Raw genomic sequence first — 12179 nt, 5'->3', positions numbered from 1 at the left:
TGTATAGATTACTCAAATCACATTTACATTAAACCTTCCATTATCAACTGTCAAGATTTGCAGATAACATTCTGGGATGATACAGAAAGAAACTACTGTAAAATACTTGTTCAGCAAAGTTAAACTTAATCCGATGATCTTCTTTGCTTTACAGCAAACATATCATGTTGGTACTCAGATGACTTTCATTGCATACCTGATATTAAAAAGTAATTAAGTTAAAACATATAGCCACTGACAAGCTAACAATTCAGTATTTATAAATTGTACCTACCCATTCATGGATGCCAAGTTCCTGTAAATCTGTAGTAGATCCATCAACTTCTTCATCTTCAAGTTTATCTGTTGCCAGCCTCTGTAAATTCTATGCAACAAAATAAAAGTGTTGAGAATGTGTGATTGTATAATCAATAAATTTATACACTGTGAATATAAAGTATTTATGATTGAGTCATGTTGTGTATGCAATGCTTTGACCTTAGGAATCCCAACAACAAAAAGTCATTTCCCAAAGCTTAGCCCCATCAACCAATCCACAATTCACAGTATAAACATTGTACATATAATCTGTTAAAATGAACATAATGTTAAAGTTCCATTTTCTGAGATAAGGTCAAGAACTAATTTTGAGCATTTTTGTCACCATATCCACGTTAGTCTAACTGCTAGACTAAGCCAACTCTGCTAACTTTAAAAGCAACTACATGTCACATAGCACCTAAGATAGTGTTGAGGGTTTGCACCAGAGGTGCTCATCCTCATCTTTTGGTCGAAACCTTGAGTTCAGATCCCACAAGTCTTAGTAAGAGTCTAACAGGCATGTATTCTTTTCACTATAAGACTACATACCTTTTACACCAAAAGATTCACCACTGTACGCACTCCTTAATCACTCGTTACAGAAATACCAACAACGATGTATTCTGCAGAGTATATTCTTTCTGTCTATAGACGTCGGAGAGAGTAGTCTCATAGATGTTGTAGAGTCTCAGTGGTCTCATAGACTTTGGAGAGAATGGTCTCATAGATGCTGGAAAGAGTTGTTTGTCATACAAATTATGACACGACATCCAAACTTACCTTGCTACCTGTTGAAATCTTCTCTAAGAATGTGGTGAGTTCTTGTACTTCTGCCACCAGGGCTCTGATCACAGCTTGGTAATGACTGGCTGCTTGTGATGGATGTGGTAGATGATCAGCACATACCTAGGGAAATATAACAATACAAATACATCAAATACCAATTTTTGAACCGTAAAATCAGCAAAAATGTTACAATTGAAACTTTCACTGCAGACTCGATAATCACAGATGATTAAAATAATAATACATTTGAGACAACAGTTAACATTTATGAATTAAAATCAATTTATTTTGAAATGAAAAGAATTAATTCAAGAATAGCTATGTGAACTCGAGAGTTTCACTACATGTAATATGAGAGGTGGAATTTTCAAATATTGAGGAAAACATCTGTACAACCACTGCCGACAAACAAAGCCGACAAAGTGTTTTATATTTGATATTGGCTTCTGAAATATCATCTCATAATACTTTGAGAAGCACAGCTTTCATACATGTGTTCAATAAAATTTAATGAGAGGTTTTGTGTTGACACTCTCTAAAATATTCAATTTGAATTTATTTGTCATTGCTACTTATAATTTTGTTTAACAACTGCACTTGATAATTGGGACAAATTTTAAACATTATTTTTGACTACATTTTTACAATCTTTTCTCTCCATTACATACACCTCCTATTGTGTAAACTGAAAACACATTGAATAAAAATTCCAATGTGTTTGGTTAATCCGTCATGTACACTGTGAAAGAAAACATTATTTCCAGATTGAATTTCCATATTATCTCAAATTTTCATGACTTTATTTTAGGTCAAACCTATCCTATTTCTTTTATAACTGTACAATAATTTGCATAACAAAAAATATTGATTAAACCAGACATTACAACGAATATTCAAATAGCTAGTCATTAAACATTGACGTAATAATAATTCATCTCTCTCATTAATAGATTTCAATGTAGGAAATCATTTATATCCCATAATACTATCTATAAGATCAGCTGATCATGTCAGTTCTTTAGATCTAGATATCAGATATTTTAGTCTGCAAAAAGGTCAAATTGGGCACAGGTCTATCATTTGGGTTATTCTGTGAAAGTGTGATAAAGTGACAAATTCATGAGATTCGTAACAATTAACTGTTAGGAATAAAATATAGGATTTCTGTGTAAAACAGAGCTAATGTAACATTTCCTTAGTCATACCGAGACAGTGTTTAACACCAACCCCTGTCTACGTGTATAAAACATTGTGCTAATGTAACTCTACCTAAATGTTAACTCATATTTGTCATTCTTGAATTCACAACATACCCCAAATATTTCAAATCAAAATCTTCCATTTTTACTCTCAAAGTATGTATGTACCATGATGGTCCATATATCAACACAACACAAGTTACACATACATCAAAAAGTCAGACAAAAATGGAAACATAAAGTTTTATTTACGTGCCAAGTAAACAATGGTATGTCATTGAAATATCAGACAATGACTAACTGTACAGTAACACTAACACTAATCAATGTTTTGTTGACATCATTGTTCACGTTTTGACTCAGTAATGCTGGTGATATTGTTATCTTTCTGATACTGTGAGAATAGTTTATAGTTCACAGTATCTCTGCATGTCATTTCCTTTCTATTAGGTCATTCACCTTATATATTTATTGTTTAGAAATTATTAATGTTACAATTTATCATATTTCATGTTACTACAAGTTACAACAACTACAACTACCTGTATATATTCTGACACTCTCTTTCTACTACACTATTCATTTCAGTATCACCACATATTAATGAAAAAGTGGACATTTATGACTTACTGTCTACACTTTATGTGTCTAGATATGATGTGTGCAGAACTTTTAATTTCAATAAAAAGAAACATTTGTTAAATTTCAGATTACGGAGGAGTTTAGGAGGAAAGGAATGAAGGCTTTGAAGTTTGAAAATAAAATATTTAAGTATAACAACTATGGCACAAAAAAATGTAAGTTTAGTTTCAATTTCCCATCTAATGATGTCATTCAATGTAAAATATCGATATCTGTAATGTTCTCTATGAAATGTGATTTTATGTATGTGACGATGTGCTGTCATGTATTTTGACAAACTGTAATTTACGACGTAATATTTGTACAAAGCAAATGATGAGATTACATGTTGAATATATTCTGATGATATGAGATGAGATGTGATGGTGATGTGATGACGTGATGCGAAGTGATGTGATGTGATGTGATGTGATGATGTGATGCGAAGTGATGTGATGTGATGTAATATTGTACCAATTAGTATGCCAGTATACTCTGATGTGATGTGATGTGACCTCATCATTGTGATGTGATGTAGGATAATATATGTGATGCACTATGTGATGTGATGTGATGTGATGCTATGCAATGTGGTGTGAATCTATTCTGTCATTGTATGTGTCATGTGATTACGATATACATGTATGTATAATGAATTAACCAAATCATGACTAAATGAAAATATCTTTCCCTGAATTCAGTTGGGTGAGTGACCTGAAGGCTAACACATCAGGACAGCAATGACAACTATTTCAAACACGAGATATGGCTGCTGTCTTGCTATCAGTTGTACAAGCAGGGAGCAAAGTGAAATAACAGATTGGATATCTCATTTCCTCTACCTAACCACTGCACTACCAGACAACTCAACACCTTCTGTACCTCATATGCAGGCAGTCACATCCTGTCATCTTATAGTAATAATACCGATAATATCAAGAATTAATCAAGAACACTGAATGGTAAATCTCCATTCAAAGATTTCTGATATTACAGCCCCTGGTTACTGTTGTCTTGGCAACACATTGTAGTTATATACTTAATAGTTACTTAATTTGCCTGTATCAGTTATTTCAATGATATTTCTTCATTCCCTTGCTTGTTCCTGAATAACAATATTAGTTTCTCCTTCCTTCCTCTTAATTTATATATTTCCCAAATGAGTCTGTAGAATTTTCCTTGACAATTGAGTATAGAAGCTTACTAGCTAGGTATAACACCTTATGAAGCAGACAAAAAAATGAAACCACTGAAAAATTTGATGTGACAACTATGTCACTGGATGAAATATTGTATGTTTGGTTATAATGTAGAAATTGCTTCATAATGACTTGAAAATTATACAGCAAATCTAATTCCAATATATTCTGATAGCTAGCGGAATGTAGTAAACAAACAATTCAAAATGTCAGAAGGGTTGACTTCTGATGGTCAGCTACCAATACTTGAGTCGACACATGAATTCAACTATCTAGTTGATAATACTACAAATACAGCAAATCGTGACTGAACCAAAGAAATAGAGATCTCTCAGAAATTGGAGTCTGTTTGTCTGACAAGTAAAAGTACTGCAAAGGTATATTAGATTGCAGTGAATAAATAGCAGAAAGGTGAATATGAAATGCCAATACTATGAATGAGTACAATGAATGACTTTAAATCGCCGTCATCGCAATGGAAATTTGACAGGCAATTAGTTGTAGTATTCTCAAAAAGTACTCGATGTTGCCACTTTCTGTAATTCTGTCGTTATTTGGTTTCATGTTATTTTCTTATAAATGTGTACTTACTGTAATAGTACGTAAAGGCTGCCATATCTGAAAACAGCAATGCCATTACTATAAACGCTATCAACTATGACTTCTACTCTACTATCGATTATATCACAATTTAGATTATGGTATCCCACACAGGGATAAATGTTGAACGTTTTCAAACAAAAATGTGGATTTTATATCCTGATCATTCTATATCATGACAACTGACATCTACATCATTAGTTTTGTGATACTCTAAACACAAGTCAAAATGTTCCAAATCACCGTTATTATTCCCCATTTTTCATAAATTATAAACTTGAGGAGGTATTATGTATATTATTCCCCAATATTGTTTGCTTTATTAAGCTGTAAAATACCCATGACCTAAGGGTTGATCACAATTCATCTCATGACTCATAGTAACAAGGCCCCTTTGGTCACTCATATTTTCCTTGGCCAAACAAGAAAAAGACGATTTGGAGATACTATCTAAATGCACTGTGACATCATGATGTTCTCTACTAAGAACTGTTAACAGCATACATACATGTATGAACTAATCACTTGGATTAAATATACACAGACAAGCAATACACAAGTACACATATTGAAGTACAAACTAAAGGCATCCACCGTGTATATTCAATAAAAGTATATACACTTCAACAGCTTTCTAAAATTAACAACAGCCAATGTGTATTTCAAAATACACACTTTCAAAGCTTCCACTTTCCACAAAGGCTTCACTGATCACAATGTTCACATAAAATTGTTAGTCTCGTCCTGTCCTTCATCAAATCTTTCAGATCTCTCTTAATAGAGACCATATTGCCAGACTAAGACTAACAAAAGGTCTGCAGTTTGTTTTATATTTCTGCTTGATATCTACATTAATTTTAGAACTACCCTTAAAGTCGTATTATAAGCCGCATACATATTATAAGTCGCACCCCTACTTGGAGGCGCTGGCTTTGAGGGTACATCAAACAATTTGTGAATAATAGAAAGTATGTATTATAAGTCGCACCCCTACTTCACAGCTAGCTTCACCTCGTATTTGCACCAAAACAATAGTAACGACGCATTCAAGTGTAATACTTTTTGTTTAAAATTTGAATACAAAGTATCACTTTATGTACCACCTCTTCACACGTACTGGGATATCAAAAGAAGGGTGTTGCAATCCCTTCCTTTCGGCAGGGAGCGGGACATTTACACCTATCGTACTAATAAAGTTACGCACTGTATATCAAAAGAAGGGTGTCGCAATCCCTTCCTTTCGGCAGGGAGCGGGACATTTACACCTATCGTACCGATAAAGTTACGCACTGTATATCAAAAGAAGGGTGTCGCAATCCTTTCGGCAGGGATCGGGACATTTACACCTATCGTACCGATAAAGTTGTATGGCTGCCGATCACACCTCGAGTACAAGAAGCCGCTTCGTACTTGTTCACACGTGTTGGAGTTCGAGTTCAAGAGAAAGGATATATTGATGAAAAAGGTGAGTTTTAATTTATAACGTGTTTCATGTACCATTCTGTTCAGCTGTGATCACGATAGCAAAAGTTGAGTTTTATAACACATGTTTCATGTACCATAGCTGTGATCACGCTAGCAAAGCATGGAGTTGTTTACATCGACGTGTTCTCAGTGGGCCATCATATATGCTAATGTTTCGTGACGTTTCATGACGTCGTATGCGTAACGGCCAATAGTCATTCGACGATCATTTACATTTGTTTACGAGTTCATGAACGCAGTTGACCTTTCAACTTAGAATGAGAGAATCGATGTCAATTTGATTTATACCGCCAAATCTTTCAGTCTACTTTCAACCTATATTTTTTCCAAACACGATCGTTTCAAAATATCTGACATCGTTGTGTTTCTACCATTCCACAGGCTGCATTGAGTATATCAGGAGAACGTTCCCAAGACTGACTGAAGATCGGCGGCGTCTACCGTACTTGTTTGGGATTCCTGTAGGGTACATCTTACGGAACGAGTGAAAGATGAGTAGCGTGACCGTAACGTCGATGTTGCTGTCATTCCGGGCAGCCTTACCGATCTCCTCCAGCCACACTTATCATTTCATTCTTACACTTTGAAACTTCATAATAAAGTTTTCATATTGTGTTACAGACGTCCATTTTTCCATAACCGAGAGTTCGGGTGAATTTCTACCACATCCACATTTTGAAAAATTGAAAAGTCTTTATTATAAGTCGCACCCCTAGTTCAAGAAATAAAATTGGTTCTTTATTTTGCAACATTGTAATATAAGCCGCGGCTTATAATACGACTTTAACGGTACCTTTAAAAGCCTCCATTGCAAATTTACTAATGATAAAATCAATTAAAAATCCTTCAAAAACTTCACTGCTAATAGATTTATATGCCATCAGATATTGCTTGGTATCCAATAATAAGGACATGGTAATATGTTCAGCATCCTTACCTGAAAGCAATACATTTATATAGATCACATTTTCACAAAATGAATTTGTCCTTTTTTTCTTTTTACAGAACTAGAAACTTTTACCAATATCTAATTTGTCAGTTATGATAAACTATGTTTGTTTACTAATATTACATTTGCATAATCGATCCACTTAATAAAATTCAGCCTGTTTACAGAAAGAGTCAACAAAATGACAAATTAGTAAATTTAAATGGCTATTTCATGTGGTTTACATATGTACAAAATAATATGAATTATCTAGTGTGACCATGATGTACGTATTCTTAAATTTTCCCTTGAAAAGTAAACTTTTGAAGGACTCCTAGCTTATACACTTGAAAGTCTAAGCATGTCATTGGTTTTCAACATGTACACAATGAAATGTGAATTCAAATGTAATTACATCCTCTTCACTGCAGACAAACACTGGATGACGTACATACAGAGATGTGAAAGTATAATCTCTAGTTCCAAGGTACAACACTTTACTTCAGATAATACAGTTCATTGACCCGTTCCTAATCCTTAGGCAACCCAAAACAAATTATATGATTTCCATTCTGTGTCCCTCAACAAAAGGGGCATAAACTGACAATTACACTGTATGGTATGGGGTGGCTTTACAGCAATGGCTAGGCAGGGATGTTGGCAGGGAGTCAACCTACAAAAAAAGTCACACCTAGAAAAGAGACAATGAGGGGTGTAGCTACGTTGAATCACAGGCAATGAAAACAACCATGCACATACCTCAACTTTTGCACTTAGTAATTCTCCATTGACTAGCATATGTGAATAAGAATCATAACTGACAAAACAGCCATTTCATTTCTTTGTTTTGCACCATTTTACCGACTACAATGTACTTTCAGAAATGAGTCAGACTACATTTAGTCTTCAACAGTTCCAAAAATTAGGTAAATCTCTGATATTATTGGACACAGGGTACATTCTTTGTTCTACAATAGCCATCATCAGGTTGTCAGCTACAGGCCTAGATCCACCACTTACAAATGTATTTGATTCGTAGATATTGTTTACAAAAATACATGATTGTTATACAAAAACATTGTTCATATTACTCCAGGTGCAGTAATTATTTGATGTATCAAATGTAAAGATTAACGGCTCCATTGATGTTGAATTAACTTTAAGCCATTACACTGTGTGCAGTAAATGTACGTACTTCAATTTCTTTAAATCCTGTTGACAACCTTGCCTCTAAGATTTGCACCCCTCTTAACTATTAAGACATTGCGACTGTCAAAGTAACTAATCAGTAAATCCTCTTTGGGAAAACAGACAGAATGACGTACTGCAGTCTGAGTGTGTATGACCATGTAAGTCCCATACATTTTACTAATCATATCATATGTTTAGATCACACATTATACCAACTAACACATTGAAGTCATTGACTACTACATACAGGCCACTGGTTAATGTTCATGTGCTTTCAGTCGCACATCATCATACATACAGTATTTGGATTCATTTATCCTTCATTAAAAATTATGTATAAATTGTTGTTTCTTTTTCCATAACATTCAAATCAATAAATTGTGAATAATTATATTTCATACTTTATTTATTCATAAAAGAAAGAATGATGAAATCAATACACTGTATGCATAAACATTTTCTTGAATTTCACCTTTCTGTGAATAGACAAATAAAAACTTAACTCATCTCAATGCCTATCCAGACAGGCTAGATTAACATCAAAAGTTCCTTGAACCCCAATGGGAAGACAGAACCAGGCCATGGCAGTTACATGCCAAGACAACGAGGTAACTTTGTAAACCAGGGGTCAAATGACAGAGCCAGGCCGGTTATGTGCCAAGACAACTGGGGTAACATTGTAGACCCTGGTCAAATAACAGAACCAGGCCAGTTACGTGCCAATTAAGACATCTGGGGTAACTTTGTAAACCAGGGGTCAAATGACAGAACCAGGCCAGGTACGTACCAAGACATCGCGTGCCAAGACATCTCGGGTAACTTTGTAGACCCTTGTCAAGTGGCAAAACCAGGCCAGTTACGTGCCAAGACATCTGGGGTAGCTAAAATTTGTCAACCATTGTCAAGCAACAGAACCAGGCCAGTTATGAGCCCACATAGCCATGAGACTTCCGACTATCTGGTTTAACATATTGGCAGTTAACAACATTTTCAAGCCAGATAGCCAAATCCTGGGATGGAGCTCAGACAACTAGAGGGTGCAGTTTTGACTTGTGTACAATCATCAATGAAAAATACACACATCATCTTATCTCAATGTATCAATGTTGATTCTAACAAATGGAACACATGTAGAGGTGATTATAGTACATAGACAATATCATGTATCTCAATGGGGGTTGAAAACCACCTGTTGACTGTAACTTCAGCCCTAAAACCCACTTCTATTTAACCATCTAATATCAGTCATTGTTATGGTAAACTGACAGCGAACAATACATGACATTCTTTGAGGACTTTAGCCGATGAATTCTTGGTGTCATGAAAGTTCCTGGGAAAGTTTAACTTTGCTTGCCATGCCATGCCACCCATGAATACACAGTAGTGGGTAATCTTGACACAGTGTTGCCAAATGTGTACTTAAAGTAACAGAATTTGTATAATTGTCAATTAGGTGTTCACATGACTGTTTGCAGGCCAATGCTGGAATGATCGAACAACAATCACATGTATCATTCCAAGGATTTACTTCATAACCGGAGACAATACAACGGTATTCACTGAAACTAACCAAAGTATAGTGACTGCAGAATATAAACAATCGTCGTTTTACAGAAGAATGCACCGACAATGTAGGATAATTTAATGAACACAATAATATTGATGTTCCATAATCTGGATTCTGGAAAGATGTCATTCAAAGGCTGCTAGCAGACACAGTAATCGTAAAATAACCATATTATTGTTAATTACCATGGCTAATAGAATTCAACCATTAAAGTTAGTGACAGTAAAATTTCAGTGACAAAACAAGATAGCATTCCAACCATGGCTGAATACTCTGTGATCTGCAGTTACCGAAACTAAAACAAAAGACTTGCTTTTAATGATCAAACACAAATCTTGCCATCACAGTCTCTTAGCTAAAGGTATTCTGCTTCCTAAGCAAATGGAGCCAATGTGAAGAGATGTTAAGTGTTTGAAGTGTTAGATAATATCAGCCCTATAAAGTTTCAAATTGACAGAGACAACTGAAAGTATCGTCTCTATTCAAATTAATTGGTATGAATAATTCATAAAACTAGTCACATCAGTAGACTCAACATGAGTTGTTTTCAATTCTTATTGTTCAAGTGTTTTCTTTGCATCTTAGGTTAGCAGGCAACTGCTAATATCAAGTTACATGCCATGCCTTCAGTACCTGGCACTTGCTTGATAAAATCGTTTGAGAAATAATTGAACACTGGATAGCCTGTTTATGCTGCTTATGGTATATTCCTTTCAATTCCAGAATGGTTAAACACTAAAAGAGACTGGCACATAATAGTCAATATTGAAATATTCCTAATACTTTCCTTTATTTCCAGAACAATATTGGAAGCAATAATGGCGAGTCATAACTCCACTGTAGATGAATTCTTGGAAAAGTGGTAGCAATTTATAGATAACACTATTAGTATTAATACCTTTGGCTAAATTGTTACATGCAACAAAATCTTTTGAAACGTTGATTTTGAATTAACTTTGATAATAGTTGCATAAATCACTGGGTATTTTTAGGAGAAACATATGATTATTAGTTGTATTAAAACCATTGTTGTTACATTTGATCATTTGAAATTTATTCGTAAGTGGGTGGAAAACTAATAACTCTCACTTGTATAAATCTTTAATGATATTCTGTGACTGTAATATCGTCATGAATGATTGGCTAAATTGGTTAGAAATTTAAGAAAGACTACCTATAGCTATGTTAAATTTCAAATCTTTTGAATTGTTGATTTAGAAGTAGATATAAAGCTAGAAGTCTTAGGTGTATCAACTATGTTATAATTCACATCTACAAATTGCAATATATTTACCAATGGCTATATGTTATTACACTTGATTATTAAAATCTTTTGAAATGTTTGACTCATTCTAAATCACCCAGTAAATCTAAAGCCATAATTTTGAGTTGCATAAACCACCGGATAATGACAGTGAAGATGAATTAAAGCAATATTGCTGACAAATGATGAAATTTTACAGAAATTTGATATGTTCGCCATCATACACTTGATGAAGTCTTTTGAGTTTGAAGTAGATGGAAATTTAGCCATAACTCTTAGTTTACACAGTTGTACAAACCACACTACATGTTAGCAATTCCAGGTTTCACAGTGACAACAAATGAAGGTACTTAGATCATGTGATTGTACCAATAATACCATATGGCCATATCGCTTCATGTGAGGAAAGCTTTTGAAGTGTTGATTCAGAAACTGACAGAAAATGTAAGAACTTTGAGAAGTGTAAACCATTTCATAAATAATGTCAACAATTCGGAAAACATTCCACAAAAGGCAAGATTTATGTATGGCCATTAAACTTGTTGTAATCTTTGCATTGTTGGTTGAGAATTACAAGGACCTACCCACACTTTAACATAATGTTATTAACATGGTTCCAGACTATAGCACTGGCTTTAAAAAGTGCTAGATATGGAGGTAGGTGTTACACTTCAATGAAACTCTGTGAATTGTTGGTTCAGAACTCCATGTTAAGCTATTACTCTCTGTTACTTGACAAAGAAAAACAACAAGGCTAATGTGATATACATGTTCCAGGTTTGATTTCTATTGTTTGACTTACTTTCACCCACATCACGTTACCTACAGCATAGATCTATTACTGTATAGACATGTACTTAAAATCAATATCCTGTGGTAGGTTCATAACCCTGCCCCATTAACACACACACACACATCGCCCCCTAGTGTATATTTAGAGTACTGATCTCAGGATTTTCACTTTACCTGAACATATCAATTACAACACTGGGAATATTAGTCAATATATCTTTTTCATGTTTGAGTTTCAGTCTTTTCC

At 34.4% G+C, this 12179-nt stretch overlaps 1 protein-coding gene across 2 annotated transcripts in view; it reads right to left on the bottom strand.

Annotated features, from left to right (window-relative positions):
- LOC144438192 (protein spire homolog 1-like) overlaps window positions 1-12179 on the bottom strand; it is a 47543-nt gene that overhangs the window by 10008 nt on the left and 25356 nt on the right. For both annotated transcript variants that reach the window (XM_078127235.1, XM_078127236.1), the window contains exons 4-5: window positions 1081-1206; window positions 275-364 (exon numbers count right to left, since the gene is read on the bottom strand). In XM_078127235.1, coding sequence (XP_077983361.1) covers window positions 275-364; window positions 1081-1206 — 216 coding nt within the window. The remainder of the gene's footprint in view (window positions 1-274; window positions 365-1080; window positions 1207-12179) is intronic.

This window comes from Glandiceps talaboti, chromosome 7, assembly GCF_964340395.1.
Source record: "Glandiceps talaboti chromosome 7, keGlaTala1.1, whole genome shotgun sequence".
Lineage (NCBI taxonomy): Eukaryota > Metazoa > Hemichordata > Enteropneusta > Spengelidae > Glandiceps > Glandiceps talaboti.
The sequence above is the reverse complement of the archived record's forward strand: the minus strand, read 5'-3'. Positions and strand labels throughout refer to the sequence as shown.